General features: G+C 36.4%; 1 protein-coding gene across 1 annotated transcript in view; it reads left to right on the forward strand.

The window, feature by feature from the left end:
- The window catches only part of HMG20A (high mobility group 20A), a 68901-nt gene that overhangs the window by 20342 nt on the left and 24237 nt on the right, over positions 1–24322 (forward strand). Inside the window, exon 2 of the mRNA XM_024761794.1 lies at positions 21529–21621. Coding sequence (XP_024617562.1) covers positions 21533–21621 — 89 coding nt within the window. The 5' untranslated portion in view covers positions 21529–21532. The remainder of the gene's footprint in view (positions 1–21528; positions 21622–24322) is intronic.

Raw genomic sequence — 24322 nt, forward strand, 5'->3', positions numbered from 1 at the left:
AATACTTTGGTTGAAAGAGTAAAGTTCAACAGAGGTGTAGAGGAAGAGTAAATGAAAGAAATATGGACTAATAAAAATATAGAATTCTAGAATTTTTAGAGCGGAAAGAGATCTCAGCAGTTATCAGATAAGCCTTGGGATAACTGAGTGTATATGACTTAGAAAAGGGAGCACACTTATTCTCTATTTTCCTGAAAGAGTAGAATGAAAATCTCATATAGAAACTCCTTGGGATAAGTTTGGAGTTCATTATAAAGAAGAACCTTCTAGGGACTTCCCTGGCAGTCCAGTGGTTAAGACTCCATGCTTCCACTGCAGGGGGCATGGGTTTGATCCCTGGTCAGGGAACGAAGATCCCGCATGCTGCAGGGCTCAGCCAAAAAAAGGAAAAAAGAAAAACCTTCTAGTGGTCAGAGCTATTTGGAAGTGGGAGTAGACATCCCCAAGTGAGATATTCAGGTCGGCAGCTGAGCATTGGATGTGTTGTTGGACCCAGTGACATTTGTGAGATCTTCCAATCCTTGAATTCTTACCTAAACCAATGACCAACGTTTCTCTTTTCTTTTAACTTTTTAAAACTGCGGTATATACAGTAAAGTGTACAAATCTTAAATGTACAAGTCAATGAATGTTTATGTATATATGCACCTGAGAATATTTCCAGCACTTCAGGAGGCTCTAGTCAGTACCCTCTCTCCCCCTATTATAGATAATCACTATTCCGATTTCTGCCACCAAAAAATAGTTTTACCTATACTTAAACATCACATAAATAGATTCACAGAATATTTACTGTTGTGGGTCTGGCTTCTTTTGCTCATCGTTGTGTCTATGAGGTTCATCCATGCTACATGTAGCAGTAGTTCAATCTCTGTGATATTCCACTAATGTCATTGTAGGAATGTCTCATAATATAGCCATGCCACTGTTGATGGACATGTGGATTGGTTCCACTTTGAGACTGTAAATAACCGTGCTGTGAACAATCTTTACATGTCTTTTGGTAGACACCTGCACTCATATCTCTAGGATATGTTACTAGGAATGGATTGCTGTTTCATAGGGTAGGTTTAGATTTATTTTAGTAGTTACTGCCAAGCAATTTTCCAAAGTGACTGTGCACATTAGATTCCTACTAGCAACATAATGAGAATTTCAGTTCCTGCTCATCCCTGCCAACACTGTGTATTGTCAGTCTTTTTTATTTTAGCCATTGAATATGTTGTAGTATTTCTTTTTTGATGGTTATTGATCATTTGGATAGTCTCTCTTAGGAAGTGCTTATTTTATTTTTAGCCTTATTTTAAATTGGCTCATTTATCTTTATCTTGCTGATTTTTAGGAATTCTGTACACATTCTGAATATGAGTCTTTAGGGAATTATATGTATTACAAATATAATTTCCCAGTCTATGCCTTACTTTTTCACTCTTTTAACATGGTCTTTGATGAACAGACGTTCTTAATTTTAGTTAAGTGCAATTTATCATTTTTCTCTTTTGTGGTTAGTGCTTTTTGTTTCCTCTTCAAGAAGTCTTTGTCTAGCCCAAGATCATGAAAACATTTAGACCAATAATTCTTTTTTTTTTTTTTTTTTTTTTTTTTTTTTTTGGCCTTACCATGCGGCATGTGGGGATCTTAGTTCCCTGACCAGGGATCAAACCCATGCCCCCTGCAGTGGAAACAGGGAGTCTTAACCACTGGACGGCCAGAGAAGTCCCCCAGAGCAATCATTCTTGAATTACAATACTAAATTAGATAATGGTAAACTTTCATTTGTTCATACACCAAAAAAAGAAATAAATGTATAGAACTGTAATATTTTCTCCCATATTTTAATTCTTAAGCTTTTGGCATTAGCTGTGAATAAGTAGATAATTATGATACTAAATCTGAAATTTACTGTCAGGATACTTGGTTATTGCTATGTTAACAAAACCACTACAAAATCTCAGTGGCTTTTTTTCTCACTCATGCTGCTTGTACAAAGTGGGTTAACAGGGGGGCTATGCTGTTTTTGTTCACTTAGGCAAACATGTTGATGTAAACTCCATTATAATATATACTTTCATGAGCACTGTAATAGGGGAAGGGAAACATGGAAAATTGCTTTTGGACTCTTAAACTTTCTGCCTAGAAGTATCATGTGCCACTATGAGTTGACCCTGTGAGTTCCATCAACCTTGCCTAATTTCAGAGGTTGTGAGGAAGTGTAATCTTACACTTCCTGAAAGGAGAGCTAAAATATTTGTGAATAGCCATAATAATGACTATCACAGTTAACTTGGGCAAGTTACTTAATGTCTCTCTATGGATCGGTTTGTTCACTATAAAATAGAGGCTAATGATAGTATCTATCTCATGTGGTAGTTGTGAGGATTAAATGGGGTAATACATGTAAACCCTTAGAATACTACCTGATACTTAGTAAACACTCAATATATGTGTGCTAATATTACTTCTATCATTGTTACTAGGCTCTTACTTGTGATGGACACCATACTACCTGCTTTACATGGATTGATTGATTATTCAAATAACTCCCATAGTATCTACTATTACTATCCTCATTTACAGATGAGAAAACTTAGCTTCAGAGATGTTAACTAACTTGCTCACATTCCACAACTGAAAAATAAAAGGTGGGATTTGAATTCAGGCAGTCTGATTTCAGAGCCTGCAATATTAACCATGACTCCCTCCCAGATAGCAAATAAATATTAACAGAAGAATTCAGAAATGCATCCTGTGCTTAGAGAACTCTGTGTCTGTGTATGTACAGTTCATGGTTATGAGTTTATAGTGAACTTTTAATATATTTCTATTTTCTGCTAGGTTGTAAAGTTGTTTCTAGTTCATATCATTTAATTAACAGTACTATTTCATGGTGTTCTGTCATGGTCTTACATCTAAACAAATTTAGAACTGATCTTGTCCTTCATTAACAGATGAAGAAACTTAGGCCAGAATGGTTTCGTGATCCCAGAAGACATAGCTAGTTGGTGTCATGCCTGAACTCAGACTCAGACTTCCTGACTTCAGTTCAGAAGTAACTTCCTACTGCCTCGGGTTACCTCCCTGTAGTTTACATGGCACATAATCCTTTATCAAAAATTTGAAATGCTTTGGTTCTTCCTCCCCCCAAATTTGAGTGAGTTTGTTGTAGAAAACTGCAATTGTTCTTCTTCCTCATAGCTCACATTGGTACATCTTGATTTTAAGTTACTAATTTTGTCTTTTAAATATTCTAATGTTACTAAACACAAAGAGTCAAATTAGATATTTGGAGAGACTTTGTAATAAGCATAAATACCTCCAGAGAAAATGCTTCCGTGGGAAAACATTGTAATGATGAGCTTTTTCATGTAAGCCAGATTTGGAGTCAAATTTCTGAAGGAAAAGGGATGACAGTGGAATTAGAGATGGATCAAGTATACTATATTTGAGGTATATCTCAAGATATATTAGCAAGAAGTAAAATGACTATTTACTCATAAACAGCTTGTTACTTTTCCTACCAGTGCCATGAGAAGGTACATTTATCAACCTCCGATATGTTGTAGTTTTCAGAATTAAACCTTTTAAGGAAATGCCAAACCATATTAATTTCATGGTCATGGTCTGTTTTCCCATAATTAAATGGGATTTTTGTATGATATTTGCAGTGTATTGTCATGTAATTTTATCTGGAAGGTTAACAGGATATAAGTTGAGTTAACCTATAGTTCTAGCCAATAATAACAATTACTCATTCTATTGCTGTATGGTAGAGAAGTAGGAAGGAAGTCACGGCACTTCTTTTTCTCTCAGTATCGAAAGTTGTCAGGTATCTGTCAGGAAGACGAACCTAACCTGTGCCACATGGTAATGCATTCATAGGGAAATATATTGTTGTCTTGAGAGTACATTATCCTTTTCCTGCTCTCCTATAGTTTCAAACATTTATTTTTGCATTAGAATAAACACTGTTTTATAAAATTGAATGCAGAATTTAAATGAATTTTTTAATATAAAACACAAAGTTTATAAACCGTGCTGTCATACTCTTCCTGCTAGACATGTTTACTCTTCTCTGTCCTGAAGGGCTCATTCTGATTTGAGAGAGCGAGACAATGAATTTATCACTAGAAATTATCTCTAAGGCTCCTTTCAGCAATAAGGTAGTATATTTTCTGGAGAGGAAAATGGGAAGAGTCTGGTCAAAGGGAATTTTAGTTCTATGTGTAGTAAAAAGTTTTAAAAAGAAAGTGTATTCATAAAAAGAAAGTATTGCATGTGACATTAAAATTGAAGTTTAAAAGGTCTGTGATTTTTTTATGGTACTTTCCTCTTTCTTTAAAGTAACACAACCATATTACTGAATGTTAGGGAGTAAAAACAAAGATTGGAAAGTAATTACTCATAATTTCATCATCCTAAAACATTACTACTTTGAGCATTTGGGTGTGTTTCCTTCCAATCTTATGTATCCGTTCTTTTGATATAACTATAATATGTGTAATATACTTTTTTTTTATACAGCTGGTTCTTATTAATTATTCATTTTATACATATTAGTGTATATATGTCAATCCCAATTCATCACACCACCCCCCCACCACCACTTTCCCCCCTTGGTGTCCATACATTTCTTCTCTACATCTGTGTCTCTATTTCTGCCCTGCAAACCGGTTCACGTGTACCATTTTCCTAGGTTCCACATACATGCATTAATATAAGATATTTGTTTTTCTCTTTCTGACTTCACTCTGTATTACAGTCTCTAGATCCATCCATGTCTCTACAAATGACCCGATTTCGTTCCTTTTTATGGCTGAGTCATATTCCATTGTATATATGTACCACATCTTCTTTATCCATTTGTCTGTTGATGGGCATTTAGGTTGCTTCCATGACCTGGCTATTGTAAATAGTGCTGCAGTGAACATTGGGGTGCATGTGTCTTTTTTTTTTTAATTTAATTTATTTTTTTATAGAGCAGGTTCTTATTAGTTATCCATTTTATACATATTAGTGTATATATGTCAATCGCAATCTCCCAATTCATCACACTACCACTACCACCCCCGCCACTTTCCCCCTTTGGTGTCCATACGTTTGTTCTCTGCATCTGTGTCGCAATTTCTGTCCTGCAAACCAGTTCATCTGTACCATTTTCCTAGGTTCCACATATATGCATTAATATATGATCTTTGATTTTCTCTTTCTGACTTACTTCACTCTGTATGACAGTCTCTAGATCTATCCACATCTCTACAAATGACCCGATTTCATTCCTTTTTATGGCTGAGTCATATTCCATTGTATATATGTACCACATCTTCTTTATCTATTCATTTGTTGATGGGCATTTAGGTTGCTTCCATGTCCTGGCTGTGGTAAATAGTGCTGCAGTGAACATTGGGGTGCATGTGTCTTTTTGAATTACAGTTTTCTCAGGGTATATGCCCAGTAATGGGATTGCTGGGTCATATGGTAATTCTATTTTTAGTTTTTTAAGGAACCTCCATACTGTTCTCCATAGTGGCTGTATCAATTTACATTCCCACCAACAGTGCAAGAGGGTTCCCTTTTCTCCACACCTTCTCCAGCATTTGTTGTTTGTAGATTTTCTGATGATTCCCATTCTAACTGGTGTGAGGTGATACCTCGTTGTAGCTTTCATTTGCATTTCTCTAATACTTAGTGATATTGAGCAGTTTTTCACGTGCTTCTTGGCCATCTGTATGTCTTCTTTGGAGAAATGTCTATTTAGGTCTTCTGCCCATTTTTGGATTGGGTTGTTTGTTTTTTTTAATATTGAGCTGCATGAGCTCTTTATATATTTTGGAGATTAATCCTTTGTCTGTTGGTTCGTTTGCAAATATTTTCTCCCATTCTGAGGGTTGTCTTTTCGTCTTGTTTACCTCTTCCATTCATCTATATTTCTGTTTTTGTGCCAGTACCATATTGTCTTCATGACTTTAGCTTTGTAGTATAGTCTGAAGTCAGGGAGTCTGATTCCTCCAGCTCCGCTTTTTTCCCTCAAGACTGCTTTGACTATGCAGGGTCTTCTGTGTCTCCATACGAATTTTAAGATTTTTTGTTCTAGTTCTGTAAAAAATGCCATTGGTAATTTGATAGGGATTGCATTGAAGCACAGGCTCCGGACGTGCAGGCTCAGCAGCCACGGCTTACGGGCCTAACCACTCCACGGCATGTGGGATCTTCCCAGACCTGGGCACGAACCCGTGTCCCCTGCATCGGCAGGCGGACTCTCAACCACTGCACCACCAGGGAAGCCCTGGAGAGTTTTTATCATAAATCGTTGTTGAATTTTGTCAAAAGCTTTTTCTGCATCTATTGAGATAATCATATGGTTTTTATTCTTCAATTTGTTAATATGGTGTATCACAATATGTGTAATATACTTTCTCATAAATATTTCATTGAAAACTTTGTATCATAATTAGCAAAAATAGCTTTTACATTATTTTATTGTTTGCAGATAATATAAAGAAATATTTATTTGCTCCTCACAATATCTTTTTGAGTTAAGTAGAGAAGGTATTATTAGCACCATTTTACATATCAGGGTATTGAAAGCAGAAATCACATAATGCCTCTACTTGGTCCTGTAGTGAATTTCTGTTCTCCACAGTACTTTCTACCACACGCGAGTGAATGCGTTTAATGTAGAAAGAAGAGCAAAACAAATCATTCTGCAAATTCTTATTCCGTGGGACATAGTCCTGCCTTACTGGACTAGGTGAGCCTTTCAACAGCAATAGGCAACTCTGGAAATACAAATTTTGTCATATTTTAGTAAATACACTCAAACACCAAGAATCCTGAGGTGATTTAGTCTGGTTACTCCTCAGTTAGTTACTGCTAATATGTGGTTATTTTTTTACTATTGCTCTTTTTTTTTTTGAATTTTATTTTATTTATTTTTTTATACAGCAGGTTCTTATTCGTTATCCATTTTATACATATTAGTGTATACATGTCAATCCCAATCTCCCAATTCATCCCACCACCACCACCACCCCACCACCACTTTACCCCCTTGGTGTCCATACAGTAGTTCTCTACATCTGTGTCTCTATTTCTGCCCTGCAAACCGGTTCATCTGTACCATTTTCCTAGGTTCCACATATATGCGTTAATAAACGATATTTGTTTTTCTCTTTATGACTTACTTCACTCTGTATGACAGTCTCTAGATCCATCCATGTCTCTACAAATGACTCAATTTCATTCCTTTTTATGGCTGAGTCATATTCCGTTGTATATATGTACCACATCTTCTTTATCCATTTGTCTGTTTTTAAACTTGGTTTTAAATTTGGTTTTGTTTCACCTAGAAAAAACGGAAACAAAATCAGTAGCTTTGTAAACCAGGAAGGTAACATCTAAGTGCTTGATTGGAATTGCCGTCTGTGTATGAAGGGTGAAGCCTTTTCATACTGGGTAGGGTATTTAAAGGAAAAATGTTCCTGGGAAACTGGTCTTCGAGAGCTTTAAATGTGTCAAGTTTGAATTCTGTGGCTATTTGATTTACTTTCTGAAGTCCTGAGCATTATCAGCTTTAGGATTCAAAAGCAAAATATAGCAAAATAATTCTGAGTTTTAAGTTTTGTCTCTTTCCTTAAACTGCTCTGTTAAACTGCAACTGTGCCTATTTGTTTTGTAGGGAAAAGTGTGAATTTCAAAAGCAAAATACAGCAAAATCTGAGTTTTAAATATTCTCTTTCAGTTTAAACTGTTCTGTTAAACTGCAATTGTGCCTATTTGTTTTGTGAGGAAAACTGTGAATTTCACTTTATTATTCCATTAACTGCCTTTGACTCACTGCAGCTAACGTTTTTTTTGTTGTTTTGTTGTTGTTTTTGTCTTCAACTTTTGACTAAAGAAAACTTCCTTACTATCCAGAGCTCTCTGTTTTTTCTTTTAGGAATTCTCCCTAGGAAGAGAATTTACTTTGTATTAAATTAAATTGATTGATTAAAATAAAGTTGATTAAAATGAAGAACCTTTGGGATCTATTTCCTTTTATTACACTATAGTTTTTATAAGTGATCTCTGACTTTCCTTAAACATCATCTTTTACTTTTAGTATTCATCAGATTTGGAAGGGTAAAAGGTTTGGGAATTATTGACTGTAGCAGAAAAGAACATCCTTTCCATCTCTTCTTTGCAGTGTTGTTTCACAGCTGTAAGTTTGAGCTGAAGAAAGCAGTGTAAAACATAAGAAAATAGAAGAGCAATGTTCCTTGAACCAGTAAGGACCCTTGCCCTAGAACTGTTAACTATTAAGTTTTTGTTTGGGTCAAGATACTAGAGACCTTTGTTGCTTCTGCTTTCTCATATATAGCTTTCTCAGACTCCAGGCTTAAATAATTTTGTTTAAGAACTAGAAATGAATACCATCTGCCTTCTGAATATGAGTCTGGATTCTAAACATGTAAGTACCCTGAGCTAAGTGTTCCTTCTCAGGATTTACTCAGTTAGTAATTTCTGTTTCCTTCAGATCCCGAATGCTCTGTGAATTCACTATGGTCATTAGCAGTTATCTTAGCTGGTCACCCCATCTATATAATTCATCTGTATTTCTTCCCTGTTTTCTCATATATTTAAATAGATAAGTAAGTAAGTAACTTTATACACATCAGCTACTACAGCCTTTGCAATTTTTTTTTACTGTTTGCCCTTCTGTGCCCCAATAGATTATGAACTCTAAAGGACAAGAATTTCTTCTTAATCTTAATTACCTCTGTGTCTTTGATGCCTAATACAGTGACATGTAGTAAACTGTGAAAAGCATTGCTTTATCAAAATTCATTTCCCTCTTGGTAAACATAAAATTCCTCTTTTCTGATATAACCTCCGTGAGAATCACTAAGAAGTAAGTGAAAAATATATATATCATGTGGCTTCCTAAATGGAGTAGGAAGTTCCCCCCCTCACTTCTCCTCCCCTACCTCATACACACCTACCTACCTTTTACTGTTTCATAGTACCCTAGTGTCCCAGGAAATTGTTTGGGAACGTACTCTACACTAAGGAAGTACTCCCAAATTTTATTGGATTACTTTAACTCTTATTTCCGGCACTAGTCCAGAAGTTTCTTACTTGGGCAGTTATCTGTTTACTAATAATAAAAGCAGTGCTTGAATAGGTTGTGTAGGAAGGGCAACTTGGGACCAACAGTCACCAAGAAAAAGCCAAATATGTGGACTGTGACCTCAAAAGGCAACACCCTGCTTGTAAAGTGACAGATTTGCTTTGGCAGAGGAAAACATTTCTTATTTTCTCTGTGTTATCACAGTGCTTTAACCTGATACAAAACACTATGTCTAGATGTTCAGGGTTATTTTCTTTTTCACAACGTATTTTGTGTCCTGATGGTAACAATTCTCCATCAAGATTCCACTGAGAAGAAAAAAATGCATGTATAGGGATCAAACTCTCTCAAAAGAAATCTAAACTGTGCCCAGTTTCTTTTGATGATCTAGTACTTCTATATTTTTGAGAAAATACCTAACTCAAAAGTTTGCAAAACTCTCACTTCAAAAAATCATAAACAACGATAGAAGATTTATGTTTGTTTCTAACCCTGGCATCTTCTTCCCACTTATCATTCTCATCTGAGAACAGTGTCTCTAGACCAAGGAGAATAACAGCACACACCACTTGACACCAGGCACGATCTTAGTCACATGTAAAGGTACTCAACAAATGTTTGTTGTTCAAATATAAATTCTGCGAGCATTTGCCTTCAAAAGAGGCTGGATTATTTCCTTTATGGCCCCCAAAAAAACAGTATATTTAACTACAAAAAATTGGAAGTAATATATTGTCAGTATAGCTTTATCACTAAACAGGTTATAAAACTGCAGTTAAAATATATGTAGGCCGGGCTTCCCTGGTGGTGCAGTGGTTGAGAGTCCGCCTCCCGATATAGGGGACACGGGTTCGTGCCCCGGTCCGGGAAGATCTGACATGCCGTGGAGCGGCTGGGCCTGTAAGCCATGGCCGCTGAGCCTGCGCGTCTGGAGCCTGTGCTCCACAACGGGAGAGGCCACAACAGTGAGAGGCCCGTGTACCGCAAAAAATATATATATATATGCAGGGCACAGTTAGATTCTATTCCTAATTTTTTTTCCAGTTATTTTAAACTGAGAAAGTGGCTTTACCTTAAAAATATATCAAGAATCTGACTACTTCTCATCACCTCCACTACTACCACTGTTGATCCAATCCACCATCAACTTTCAGATGGATTACTGCAATAGATTCCTAAGTGATCTCCTTACTTCTACCCTTGACCCTCTTCACCCTTCATTCTGTTCTCAAAACTGCAGCCATGGTGATCTTATAAAAATGGTTGATTCCATGCCTTATCTACTCAGAATGTTCTAGTGGCTTTGCATCTCAGGGTAAAGGCCAGTCTTTACTATGATTTACAAAGCCATATATGGTCTGGTCCCCTATAGCAGTCAGCATCATCTGCTATTTTTGCCCCTATTTCAATCCAGCCAGATTTGCTGCCTCCTTCAATCATACCAAGTGTACACCTTGCATGTGTTCCCACTGCCTAGACCACTCTGTCCTCACACATGTGCACAGCTCTTTATTTCCTTTAGGTCTTTCCCCAAAGGTTACCTCAGTAAAGCCTTTCCTGGCCTCTATTTAAAATTCCAGAACCCTCTTCCCTTGAACTCTTCCTGGGCTCTTTCCTTGCTCTCTTTTTTTCTTTGTACTTATCACTATGTAACATTATTCATTTTACTTATTTTGTCTGTATCCCATTATACTGAGCTCAGTAAGGGTGGGGACTTTTGCCTGTTTTGATTGCTGCTATATCCCCAGTACATGTAAAGTGCCTACAGTGTTAGATACCCAATAAATACTTGTTGAATGAATGAGTCAGTTTCTCTATTATTTAGTTCTTAGAGTAGCCTACTACATTTTTAAAAATTAACAGTAGTCATGGTTACAGGAGCCTGGGCTCTAGATTCTAGGAATAGAGAGCCACATTTTCTGCTCACTCCATCCAACACCCAGCCAAACACACACCTCTGTGCCCTTCTTAGGTACTGAAACAACCCTAAGCTTTAAACTCTAATTATCTCCCCGATCCTACCCATCCCCCAAAAAGTAAGTACTTAATTACCACCAAATTACCTAGCCTTATCTTTTGCCCCCTCATCTCCCGTATCAAAACCTACAGTTAGAGAGTTCTTAATGAACCCCAGTTAACTGCCTGGGGATTAGCCAGTGTTCTTATTTCCTCTGTAAAACATATTGATTAATGCCCACAGCCTGCTTAATGCTCTTAGCTAAATGTTCACAGCTGGTAGATCGTTCTGTAGTAAGCCGCCTTCTTTCACTTGCTCCTGTTAAATTGCATGCTTATAAAAATCAGTTGTATTTATTCCTCAACTTCAGGGCTATCTTACAATAAATTGTATAATTATAATATATTAAATTAATTTTTAAATTAATAAACTTTATATTTTAGAGCAGTTTTAGGTTCACAGCAAAATTAAGCAGAAAGTACAGAGTTCCCATATACTCCATGTCCAGCATCGGCAGGCGGACTCTCAACCACTGCGCCACCAGGGAAGCCCCCTTCCCCACTCTTAACATCCCCTACCAGAGTGGTATATATGTTATAGCTAATAAGCCTACATTGACACATAATCACCCAATTCCATAGTTTACATTAGGGTTCACTCTTGATGTTGTACCTTCTATGGGATTTGACAAATATATGACATATATCTATTATTCTAGTGTCATGCAGAATAGTTTCACAGCCCTAAAAATCCTCTGTGTTCTGCCTTTTCACTCCTGCATCCCCCCAACCCCTCCCAATCATTCATCTTTTTACTGTCTCCATAGTTTTACCTTATCTGGAATGTAGTGATATTGGAATCACACACTACGTAGCCTTTTCAGATTGGCTTTTTTCTCTTTGTATTATGCATTTAAGTTTTCTCCATGTTCTTTCTTGGCTTGGTAAATTCTTTTTAGCACTGAATAGTATTCCATTATCTGGGTGTACCACAGTTTGTTTATCCACCCACCTACTGAAGGATGTCTCAGTTGTGTCCAAATTTTGACATTATAAATAAAACTGCTATAAACATCCATGTGCAGGTTTTTGTATGGACATAACTTTTTAATTCCTTTGGATAAATACCAAAGAACCCAGTTGCTGGTAAGAGTATGAGTAGTTTTGTAAGAAACTACCAAATGGTCTTCTTTAGTGGCTGTACCATTTTGCATTCATTTCTACCAGTAATGAATAAGATCTCCTGTTGCTCCATATCCTAGCCAGTATTTGGTGTTGACAGTGTTTTGCAGTTTAACAGTTCTAATAGATGTATAGTGGTATCTCATTGTTTTAATTTTCAATTCCCAACTGACATGATCATATGCTATTTGTCATCTGTACATATGCATTGTTGAGGAGTCTGTTCAGGTCTTTGGCCCATATTTTAATTGGGTCGTTCATTTCCTTATTGATGAGTTTTAGGAGTTCTGTGTATATTTTGGATAAATTTCTTTATCAGATATATCTTCTGCAAATACTTTTTTCACATCTACAGCTTATCTTCTCATTCTCTTGACATTGTCTTTCACAGAGCAAAAGTTTTTCATTTTAATGAAATCCAGCTTATCAATTCTTTCAAAGATTGTGCCTTTGGTGTTATATCTAAAAATTCATAATCATACCCAAAGTCATCTAGATTTTTCTCCTATATTGTCTTCTAAGAATTTTATAGTTTTAAAATCTAAATTTTAAATTTAGGTTTATGATGCATTTTGAGTTAATATTTGTGAAGGGTGTAAGGTCTGTTTCAAGTTGTTTTTGTTTGTTTGTTTGTTTTGCATATGGATGTCCAGTTGTTCCAGCACCATTTGTTGAAAGACTATTTCATTGTTTTGCCTTTGCTCCTTTGTCAAAGATCAGTTGACTGTATTTATACAGGCTTATTTCTAGCTAGGATCTCTATTCTGTTTCAATAATTTATTTGTCTTTTCTTTCCCAAGTACACACTGTCTTGATTATTGTAGCTTAATAGGAAGTCTTGAAGTTGGGTAGTGTCAGTCCTTCAACTTTGTTGTTATCCTTCAATATTTACTTGGCTATTCTGAGTCTTTTGGCTCCATATAAACTTTAGAATCAGTTTATTGATATCCACAAAATTACTTGCTGGGATTTTTATTGGGATTGAGTTGAATGTAAAGCTCAAACTGTGAAGAACTGACATCTTGACAATATTGAGTCTTCCTACCCGTGAACGCAGAATATTTTTTTCATTTATTTTGTCCTTCTTTGATATCTTTCATCTGAGTTTTGTAGTTTTCCTCATAGAGATCTTGTAAAATATTGTTAGATTTATACCTAAGTATTTCATTTGTGGGGGGGGTGCTAATATAAATGATAATGTGTTTTTAATTTCAAATTTCACTTGTTCATTGCTAGTATATAGAAAAGCAATTAAATTTTATATACAGTTGAATAACATGGGTGTTAGTGGTGCTGACCCTCTGCACAGGAGAAGACTAAGCCACATGCTACCAAAAAAACCAATGGGTCAATGAAGAAATCAAAGAGGAAATTAGAAAATACCTTGAGACAAATGAAAATAGAAATACAACTTTCTAAAATCTATGAGATGCAACAAAAGCATTTCTAAGCATTAAGTTTATAGCAATTCAAGGCCTACCTCAAGAAACACGAAAAATCTCAACAAACAACCTAACTTTCCACCTAAAGGAATTAGAAAAAGAAGAACAAAGCCCAAAGTCAGCAGAAGGAAGGAAACAAAAAAGATCATAGTGAAAATACCAAAATAACAAAACGAAACAGAAAACAATAGAAAAGATCAACGAAACTAAGATCTGGCTTTTTGAAAAGATAGACAAAACTGATAAACCTTTAGCCAGACTCATTAAGCAAAAAAGAAAGTGGGCCCAAATAAACAAAATTAGAAATGAAAGAGGAGAAGTTACAACTGATATTACAGAAATAAAAACAACCCTAGGAGAATACTATGAACAGCTATACAGTGACAGATTGGACAACCTCAAAGAAATGGATAAATTCATACAAACATACACTCTTCCAAGACTGAATCAGGAAGAAGTAGAAAATCTGAACAGACCGATCACTAGTATTGAAATTGAATCAGTAATTAAAAACTCCCAACAATTAGAAGTCCAGGACCAGATGGCTTCACAGAGGAAGTCTACAAAACATTTAAAGAAGAGTTAATGTCTATCCAAACTATTCCAAAAAATTGAAGGGGAGGGAACACTCCCTAACTCATTCTACAAGGCCAGCATTACCCTGATACCCAAACCAGACAGAGACACTGCAAAAAAAGAAAAATACAGGCCAGTATCCTTGATGAACATAGATGGAAAAATCCTCAACAAAATACTAGCAGACTGAATCAACAATATGTAAAAAGGATTATACATCATGATCAAGTGAGATTTATTCCAGGGATGCAGGGATGGTTCACTATTCACAAATCAATCAATATGTTACACCATATTAACAAAATGGAAGATAATCATGATCAGCTTAAAGATGCAGTAAAGGCATTTGACAAAATTCATGAAAGTGGGTATAGAGGGAACATACCTTAACATAATAAAGGCCACTTATGACAAACCCACAGCTAGTATCATACTCAGTGTTGAAATGTTGAAAGCTTTTCCTCTAAGATCAGGAACAAGACAAGGATGCACACTCTCACCATTTCTATTTAATTTATATTGGAAGTTCTAGCCACAGAACTCAGACAAGAAAAAGAAAGGGCATCCAAATTGGAAAGGAAGAAGTAAAACTGTCACTATTTGCAGATGACATGATTCTATATATAGAAAACCCTAATAACCCCACCAAAAAAAATATTAGAACTAATAAATTAATTCAGTCAAGTGCAGGGTACAATATTAATATACAGAAATCTGTTGAAAAAAAAAAGAAATCTGTTGCATTTCTTTACATTAATAATGAACTTCAGAAAGAGAAATCAAGAAAACAATACCATTTACAATTGCATCAAAAAGAATAAAATACCTAGGAATAAATTTAACCAAGGAGGTGAAAGACCTGTATTCCAAAAACTGTAAAACATTCATGAAGGAAAATGAAGATGATACAAATAAATGGAAAGATATTCCATGTTCATGGATTGGAAGGATTAATATTATTAAAATGACCATACTGCCCAAAGCAGTCTACAGATTTAATACAATTCCTATCAAAATACCCATGACATTTGTAACAGAACTAGAACAAATAATCCTAAAACTTATATGGAACCACAGAAGACCCTGAACAACCAAAGCAGTCTTGAGAAAAAAAGAACAAAGCTGGAGGTATCATGCTGCCTGACTTCAGACTATACTACAAAGCTACAGTAATCAAAACAATATGGTACTGGCACAAACGCAGACACATAGATCAATGGAACAGAATAGAGAGCCCAGAAATAAACCCACACAAATATGGTAAATTAATCTGTGACAAAGGAGACAAGAATATACAATGAGGAAAAGACAGGCTCTTCAATAAGTGGTTTGGGGAAACTGGACAGCTATATGTAAAAGAATGAAATTAGAACATTTTTTCACACCATATGCAATAATAAACTCAAATGGATTAAAGACCTAAATGTAAGACGTGAAACTATAAAACTCCTAGAAGAAAACGTAGACAGTGGGCTCTTTGACATTGGTCTTAGTGATTTTTTTTTTTTTTTTGGATCTTTCTCCTCAGGCAAGGGAGACAAAACCAAAAATAAACAAATGGGACCTAATCAAACTTAAAAACTTTTGTGTGGGAAAGAAAACCATCCACAAAATGAAAAGGCAGCCTACTGAATGGGAGAAGATATCTGCAAATGATATGTTTGTTAAGGGGTTAATATCCAAAATATATAAAGAACTCATACAACTCAATATCAAAAAAAAAAAAAAGCCCAATTTAGAAATGAGCAGAGAACCTAAATAAGCATTTTTCCAAAGAAGACACACAGATGGCCAACAGACACATGAAAAGATGCTTAATATCACTAATCATCAGGGTAATGCAAATCAAAACCACAGTGAGATATCATCTCACACCTGTCAGAATGGCTATCGTCGAAAAGACGAGAAATAATAAATGTTGACAAGGATGTGGAGAAAAGAGAACCCTAGGACTTTGTTGGTAGGAATGTAAATTGGAATAGTCACTATGGAAAACAGTATGGAGTTTTCTCAAAAATTAAAAGCAGAACTACCATAAAATCCAGGAGTTCCACTCCTGGGTATTTATTTGAAGAAAACAAAAACACTAATTTGAAAAGATGTATGCACCCCAACATTCATAGCAGCGTTATTTATAATAGCCAAGCATCCTAAGTGTCCATCAACAAATGAATGGATAAAGAAGATGTGCTATATATATACAATGGAATATTACTCAGTCTTTAAAAAAAATGGAATTTTGCCACTTGCAACAACATGGATGGACCTAGAGGGTATTATGCTTAGTGAAATAAGTGAGACAGAGAAAGACAAATACTGTATGTTTTCACTTATATGTAGAATTTTTTAAATGAAACAAACAAATGAGTATAACAAAACAGAAACAGACTTACAGATACAGGTAACAAACTAGTGGTTGCCAGAGGGAAGAATGGGTGGGAAAGACTAAAATAGGTGAAGGGAATTAAGAGGTACAAACTACTAGGTCTAAAATAAATAAATTACAAGGATGTACTGTATACCACAGGGAGTATAGCCAATATTTTATAATAACTTTTTATGGAGTATAATCTGGAAAAATATTAATCACTATATTATACACTTGAAACTAATATTGTAAGCCAACTGTATTTCAATTTTTTTAAAGTTAAGAAATAAAAAACATGCTGTATCTTACTCTGGTTCTAATCCTTGTTCAGTCTCTTCAAATCGTTTTTTGGCTTTTTTTTGAAAGGTAGAAATGATGTCCTGGGTGAAAGGAACTGTGGTATATAGGCCTTTAGTGATGTAGTGGTAAGGTGTGAGGGGAGGAGAAGCATTCTGTAGTACTATGATTAGGTCACAGTCTTTTGGTGAGCCTGTGCCCCCTGGACTATAAACTTTACCGGTGCTTCTTAGTTTTTTCCCCCTTTCAGTGGGACAGGATGGCTGAAGTGGGCTGGAGTTCTGTATTTCCCTTAGCCCATGTGGAAAGCTGGAGGAGGGTAGAATTGATATTTCTTTAGCACTCCTAAAAAGTGTGGTAAGGGTATGGGGAATTTGGAAATCTCATACATTGCTAGTGGGAATGTAAAATGGTGCAGGTGCTTTGGAAACAGTTTGGCAGTTCCTTATAATGTTAAACATGGAGTTATCATATGACCCAGCAATTCCATTTCTAGGTATAGGCCTAAGAAAATTGAAAACATGTCCACACAAAAACTGTACACAAAGCAGCATTATTCACTATAGACAAAAAATACAAACAACCCAAGTCTATCAGTCTTTCAATGGATAAACAAAATGTGGTATTATTTATCCATGAAAAGATATGAAATACTGATACATGCTAGAACCTTGAAAACTTTATGCTAAGTGAATGAAGCCAGACACAAAAGGTCAGAGAATATGATTAAGTTTATATGAAATGTTAAGAATATGTATATCTATAAAGACAGAAGGCAGATTAGTGGTTACCTGGGCCTAGGGGGGAGGGGGGAATGGGCAGTACCGAGTTTCTTTTAGGGATGATGAAAATGTTGTAAAATCAATTCTGGTGTTGGTAGGAATATGTGAAAGTCACCCTGTAAATATATGAAAGCCACTGAACTGTATAACTTAAATTAGGAATAAATTTTATGGTACATAAATTATATATTTTTAAAATAAAACTACTTAGGATGGTTTTGGTGTGAGTCAGGGATGAGAAGTTTGAAGAGATGAGCCTGAATATTCAGGAGGGTTTGAGTGAGTTAGGTTTGATTTGATTGGAAAATTTTGACAGAGCTAATGCGGCAATTGATAACCTAAGAACATGTAAAATGACTGCTGAGAGCATTGTGGGCCCAGCTATAGTTGATACCATAAATTTATAGTAGCACCCTTTATTTTGTGATTTTTCTCCAACACCATGTTGAGCTAAAACTCAGAGTTGATCTACATCCAGGGTATAGAAGAACAACATGGCAAAGGAATTGAGGGTGTTGGCAAAAAAATATTTGAAATGCAGCCACAGAATCTAAGCTAGACAGAGAAGGGAAAATCAAGAGTCGACAAATAGAGGTTTGTGTTGTAGTAGAACCGAAATGATAGGAGGTAATGATCAGAGATTGGTATAGCGAATTAACATGACTTTTAAAGGAACTGGAAATTTTGCATAAAGGTTGTAGTATGGAAAAATGAGGGCAGAATCCTACCTCTCAACTCTGAGGTGTACTGTTGGGGATGGTGTGGTAGGGAAGGAATATGGTGCATCTCCATGAGAGGGCTTAATGAATGGGATTAACATATGTAAAGTGGGGAAAGGGTACCTGAAAAGAGCCAACCCCCAGAAAACAGAAGTATAAATTATACTTTCAGCACTGTCCAAAACATTTGGAATAATATAGTCTCATTGGTGAGATCATCCCTTTTGTTGGGAAAGGTTACTAGAACAATCTTAGTTGAGGAAGATTTCTTAAGCTACACCTGAGTGCCTTTATTCTGGCCCCCAAAAATGTTCTGATTATGATTAGTGTCTTAATATAATTTTTATTACAATTTTTATAATTGTTATTAAAATATCTTAAATTGTCACTCTGTTTTTTACATCAATGTTTTCAGTGAGCGATTAGTGTTAGAGGGGATTTTTGAGTTTCCAAAGTTACAGTCCAGACCTTGGCTCAAAGTGTAAGCCCCAAGGTAATACCACTTACCTCCAGGTGGAGGCCTTCACTGGGTGAATCCCTTCTGCAAGAAAACATCTGCATGATATACCTGTTTCTGTAAACTGCAGTGGAAAACCAAACTTGTATATTGCCTTGCCTTTGTACATATATCTCTTCTTTCCCCTTCCAGAGCAGCATTCATTACATTTCTTAAGTGCTTTGCATAGAATTTCAGAGTTTAGTGTGACCTCTGTACTGGGACATTATCAGGCACAGATGCTACACTGAAGGGCTTTTGGCAATCAGTGGCTTGGTAGCTGTGATTCAGTTTGAATCACCCCCTCATGAACCATATGAAAGCAGCTTCTTGCAGGATCCCAGCCAATTCTTGCGAATCATTTTATTTTCCCAACTAGTTTAGAGGCCTTTGAGTTTCACTGGACTTTTTCCTCATTTCCTTCTTTTGTTGATTTTGGCCCCTTAACCTTCCACCCACTTTATTACTCATTTCTTAGGGACCTGACTACTCAGTAACACTAGAGAAAATATATCTGAAGCCATATGGATTGAGTAAAACACACTTAAGAGGAAAAAACAACAACAACAAGAAATGTGTTCTCTGAACTTCCTTTGTTTATATGATCTATTTATATGTTGTTACGGTTGTGTTGTCCAGCTGCTTCCCCATATTTCAAAAATGACTAAAGATATCTGGGAAACACTCTAAGAGGATCATGTTGGTATAGTGAATGAAAAGATAGTTCATTTGTCCCCCACCAGGTAATATATCTTCTTTTGAGGTGGGATGATGCCAAGAGCTTCCAATGCTGAATCTTGAGGCTCTCGAAAAGTCCTTTACTTCTAAGGTGACTTTTAGAAAGAAGCCAATTAAATGAGTCCTTTTAAGGTTTGTGGATATATACCTATTTGAATGTTTGCTTGTGGTTTATAACTAGATTATATGGCATCTAATTGATTAATTTTCTTTTGATAAAATGAATATTGGTGTAAGGTGATGTTTGCAGCCCTTAAAGCCTGGGCTCTAATCTGGTCTGTGCATAATGTGAAGTAAAACATAAGCGCACTTGTGTCAAGATTATCCTAGAAAACATCTAAAATGGAATTTTGCAGTATTTGTTAGAGCCCCTTGTAACCCCCCCTTTCTTGAAGGAATTGAAAAGTTAGCAAGTATCCCTGCATGTGGAATAAACTCCGTACTCTGTGGTTGAGTGGGAAGTTCCTCTCTGCCTTCCATGCTCTCCCACTATAATGGGTGGTGAATATACAAAGATGCATTTTTTCAGAGTAAGCTATTTATGGAATTTGGTCTGCTAGGTAACAAAGAAGTGAAAACAAGAAATAAGTAAGAATAAGAAATAAATCATCACTGTTATCATTTTGTAAGTAAATTATTATATTGAACATTTTAGAATATGGCATCACTGTCATCTGCATTTTCTTCGTATTTCCATCTCAGCCAGATGAATCCTAGCTCTGCTTGGGCTGCTGTGCTTTTCTTTTAATTGCTATTTCACTAGGTCTCCTTAGCAGCAGCACCTGAAATAACTGCTGAGGGAGCTCCTGAGTGAATTTTCATAATCTGTTCCTCAATTCTCCCAGGTGATTGAGGCACTTTTTTTCTTGAGTGGTTTGCAGTTCCACTTAAGTGGCTGATGTTTAGGGTCACTATTGAATGTTTTGTTTGAATATCATTTTCATGGTGAATGGAAGGCTTCTGCTTTTAGCTATATGGGGTGAAGCCCCTGGTAGTAAGCCTTGAAAGGGAAAAATCTTTCTTTGTAGCGATATGCTAAATGAAATTACTCTCTTTGTCACTTTGTCCTTTTATCCTTTCATTCTGATAACCTCAGGTTCTTCTGATTTATTTGCTTTCTTCAATTAGGCTTAGTTATTTCCTGTGCCCAGGTGCATGCTATTTCCACTGTTGGTCATCATGGTGATGTGGAGCACATTTCTGACCTGGAAGTGTGGTTTCTTTCATTTTGAACCACATCAGTATGCCTTCCATCCTCTACTTCCTTTGCATTATTTCCTTTTGGAGGACTCAGATTGTCACCATTTAATCTAAGGATGATTCATCTGGGATTAAGAACTCGTAATGCTGTAATAACAATACCTTTCATTATATAATAATACTCAAAGCACTTACGATCTTAGCCTTTCTCTGTTTATGAAGCACTTTCAGTTTAATCCTTCACAATAACCCTGTGGGTTAAGTCAGCAATTTTGTCTGTGTCTAAGATGGTGAAATTGTATCTCAAAGAGGCTGAATAACTTGCTCAGGGTTGCAGTGCTTCTGAGTTACTCTGCTTAACAGTTTTTACCGGAAATGAAGCATGCTTTTGAAGATATTCTGAATGAACAAAAAGGAATTTTCCAAACTGTGTCCTGGTTGTTAAAATCTGTTTTTAGTCTGGTCAGTTGATAAGACCAGGGTTAAAAGCCCATTAACCATAAAGTTCAAATTGATGTGTCCAAGTCAAGAAAATAAATATTTAGGTCAGTTTCTATTCTGCTGCTGATGTGATAAAGTTAAGGAAGGCTGACTCTTAAATTAATGCAACTTGAACTGGAGATAATTAAGCCATTAAATTTTTTTTTTATTCTGTCTTCCTTTTAGAGAGATGGAAACCTTGATGACTGGTTCCACCCTGCCTCCCCTTTTTGCAGATGAAGATGGCTCCAAGGAGAGTAATGATCTGGCTACAACTGGGTAAGCAGCTGCTTTGGGACACTGGGCCTCTGCCTAGGCTTCAGAACAGCTTCTGACAACATATGAGGTGCTAAAGAGGCGGTTTTATATCAAAAATAGAAGGTGCGTTTGTTATGCTTTGCAAAGAGAATGAGAGCCATTGTAAACTGCTTTAATATCTGTATTCAGCTGTCATTTGCAATGCTCTGGTTCCTGTGAACTGGAACAGCAGTACTGTGGGATCTAGGAAACATCAGTGACTCCCAGTTAAGAGAATTACATAGTCACCATTAAGGAAATACTTGCCACAGGGCTAGCTTCGAAAATCAAATTCATTTTCTGTCTAAATTGCCACAGATATTAAAATAACTTTTTCCCCAAACATCAGGGGTTTTTGTTGTTGTTTTAAGATTAGATTTTTAATTATGGTTCTTTATTCAAGATGCCTAGGAGCTCTAGCTGACTTCTGTTCCTCCCAACCTACCCCTCCCCCCAACTCCAACTCCTTTCTTTGGTATTTTTGGACAGATATATAAAGAAATGTAGAAAAGGGCTAATAGCAGTAGTCCCTCTTCCACTGAAAATCTCCGTTCCACTTGAATTTTTATCTTTTCTATTAGACATTACTTGCCAAAGAAGAAATGTATTCACTAATAGATTGAAGTGCTAGCTAATCCCTAAGATGAATTATTTTAATATTCCTTAGAGCTCTTTAAAAACAGACTACACTTTATAATTGTTTCCTTCCCTGGCATTCTTTCTTAACTCATTAATATCTGCCTTCTGACTTCATTCAGATGAAACTATTCTCTAAAACTTTTCTAAAAGCTGCCTACTTGCTGAGTCCAACTTGTACAATAAAAATGTTCTGAGTGTCTGCTATGTGCCAGGCACCATTCTAGGCACTAGACATTAAGCAATAACCAAGATGGACAAAAATCCCAACCCCTATAGAGCTTAACTTCTACTGCAGAAGTCAGACAACAGACAGGATAAATAAGTAAAATGCATACTACATTGATAAGAACTATGGATTAAAAAATAAAGTAAGGAAGAGGGACAGGAGGGGCTTGGGGTGCCATCTTAGATAAGATGGCCCAGAAAGGCTTTACAAGTGACTTGAATAAAAACCTGAAGGAAGTAAATTAGCTAGCCTACAGGTATGGGGGAAGATTATTCTAGGCAGAGGGAGCAGTGAGTGGGAAAGCCTTGAGGTAGGAGTGTTTCTGCCTTTTAGAAATAGCCAGGAGGCCAGTGTGACTGGAGCAGAGTATACCAGGGGGAGGGGTAATAGGCTCCATCAGTGTTTCTCAAAATTCAATGCACTTATGAATTGCCTAGACATCTTATTAAAATGCAAACGCTGAGTCAGAAAGTCTGAGTTAGGGCCAGAGATTCTACATTCTAATAAGTTCCCAAATGATGCCTGTGCTGCTGGTGTAAGGCCGGTACTTTGAGTAGCAAGGGACTAGATCGTGTAGGATCTTATGGGTCAGAGTAAGCACTTTAACTGTTTCTCTGAGTGAGGTGGGAAAGCATGGGGAGATTTTGAGCGGAATGATATGATCTGACATTTTAAAATAGTATCCCTGTGGCTGTTATATAGAGAATAGAGTGAAGGGAGCAGGGACTGAAGCAAGGAGACCAGTTATGGTTCTAAAATAATTCAAGTGAGAGATGATGACTCAAAGAACTTCACTAGTGACTTTGACAGGAGTATTTTTGGCAGAGTAGTAGGGACAAAAACCTCACTGGAGGGGGTTTCAAAGATAATAGGAATGGGAGGTGTTGAGAAGTATAGAATTCTAGATATATCTTGAAGGTAAGCCAAACAGGATTTGCCTGAAAGACCAGATGAGATGTGAGAAGGGAGAAAAAAGCAGTTAAAGACAGCTCCAAATTTTTGGCTTAAGCAACTGAAGGGATGGAATTGCCATTAAATTAGATGGGGAAAACTGAGCAAGTGGAGGAGGGAATTTTAGGAGCTTGGTTTTAGAGATTTTAAAATAGAGATTCTTATTAGCTATCCAAGCAGAGATGTCAAATAGGCAGCTTGATACAGGGCTCTAAAGTTAGGGGCTGTCTACACTAAAAAGAGAAACTTGGGAGTCAATCAACATATTAGAGCTGATATTTAAGGCTGTGAGACTGGTTGAGATCATCAAACGAATGAGCACTGTGTGGGTAGAAAAGAGAAGAGACCTGACACTTGAACTCGGGGATACTCCAGTATTTACAAGTTAGGGAGGAGAGAAGGGTCAGCAAAGAAGACTCAAGGGGGTACCTGAAAAGGTATCAGAAAAAACAGAGGAGTGCAGGGTCCTGAAAACCAGGTAAAAAATATATTTCAAGGGAGGGGAAGAGATGAACTGTGTCAAATACTTCTGGAAGATCCGGTAAGATGAGGTCTGAGAAATGACATTGGATTTAGCATGGAGGTCACTGGTGGCCTTGACAAGATTGTGAACACTTATCTCCTTTGGGTTGGGTTTAAGAAAGAATGAAGGGAGATCAATTGAAGTCAATAACTATAAACAATTCTTTCCACTATAAACAATTGAAGTCAGTAAGTACCCCCTTATCCATGGTTTCACTTTCCGTGGCTTCTGTTACCTGCCACGGTCAGCCATGGTTGGAAAATATTAAATGGAAAATTTCAGAAATTAACAGTTTATAAGTTTTAAAGTGCCCGCCACTCTGAATAGTATGATAAAATCTCACA

The sequence above is a fragment of the Neophocaena asiaeorientalis genome, unplaced genomic scaffold, assembly GCF_003031525.2.
Source record: "Neophocaena asiaeorientalis asiaeorientalis breed wild unplaced genomic scaffold, Neophocaena_asiaeorientalis_V1.1 scaffold54, whole genome shotgun sequence".
Lineage (NCBI taxonomy): Eukaryota > Metazoa > Chordata > Mammalia > Artiodactyla > Phocoenidae > Neophocaena > Neophocaena asiaeorientalis.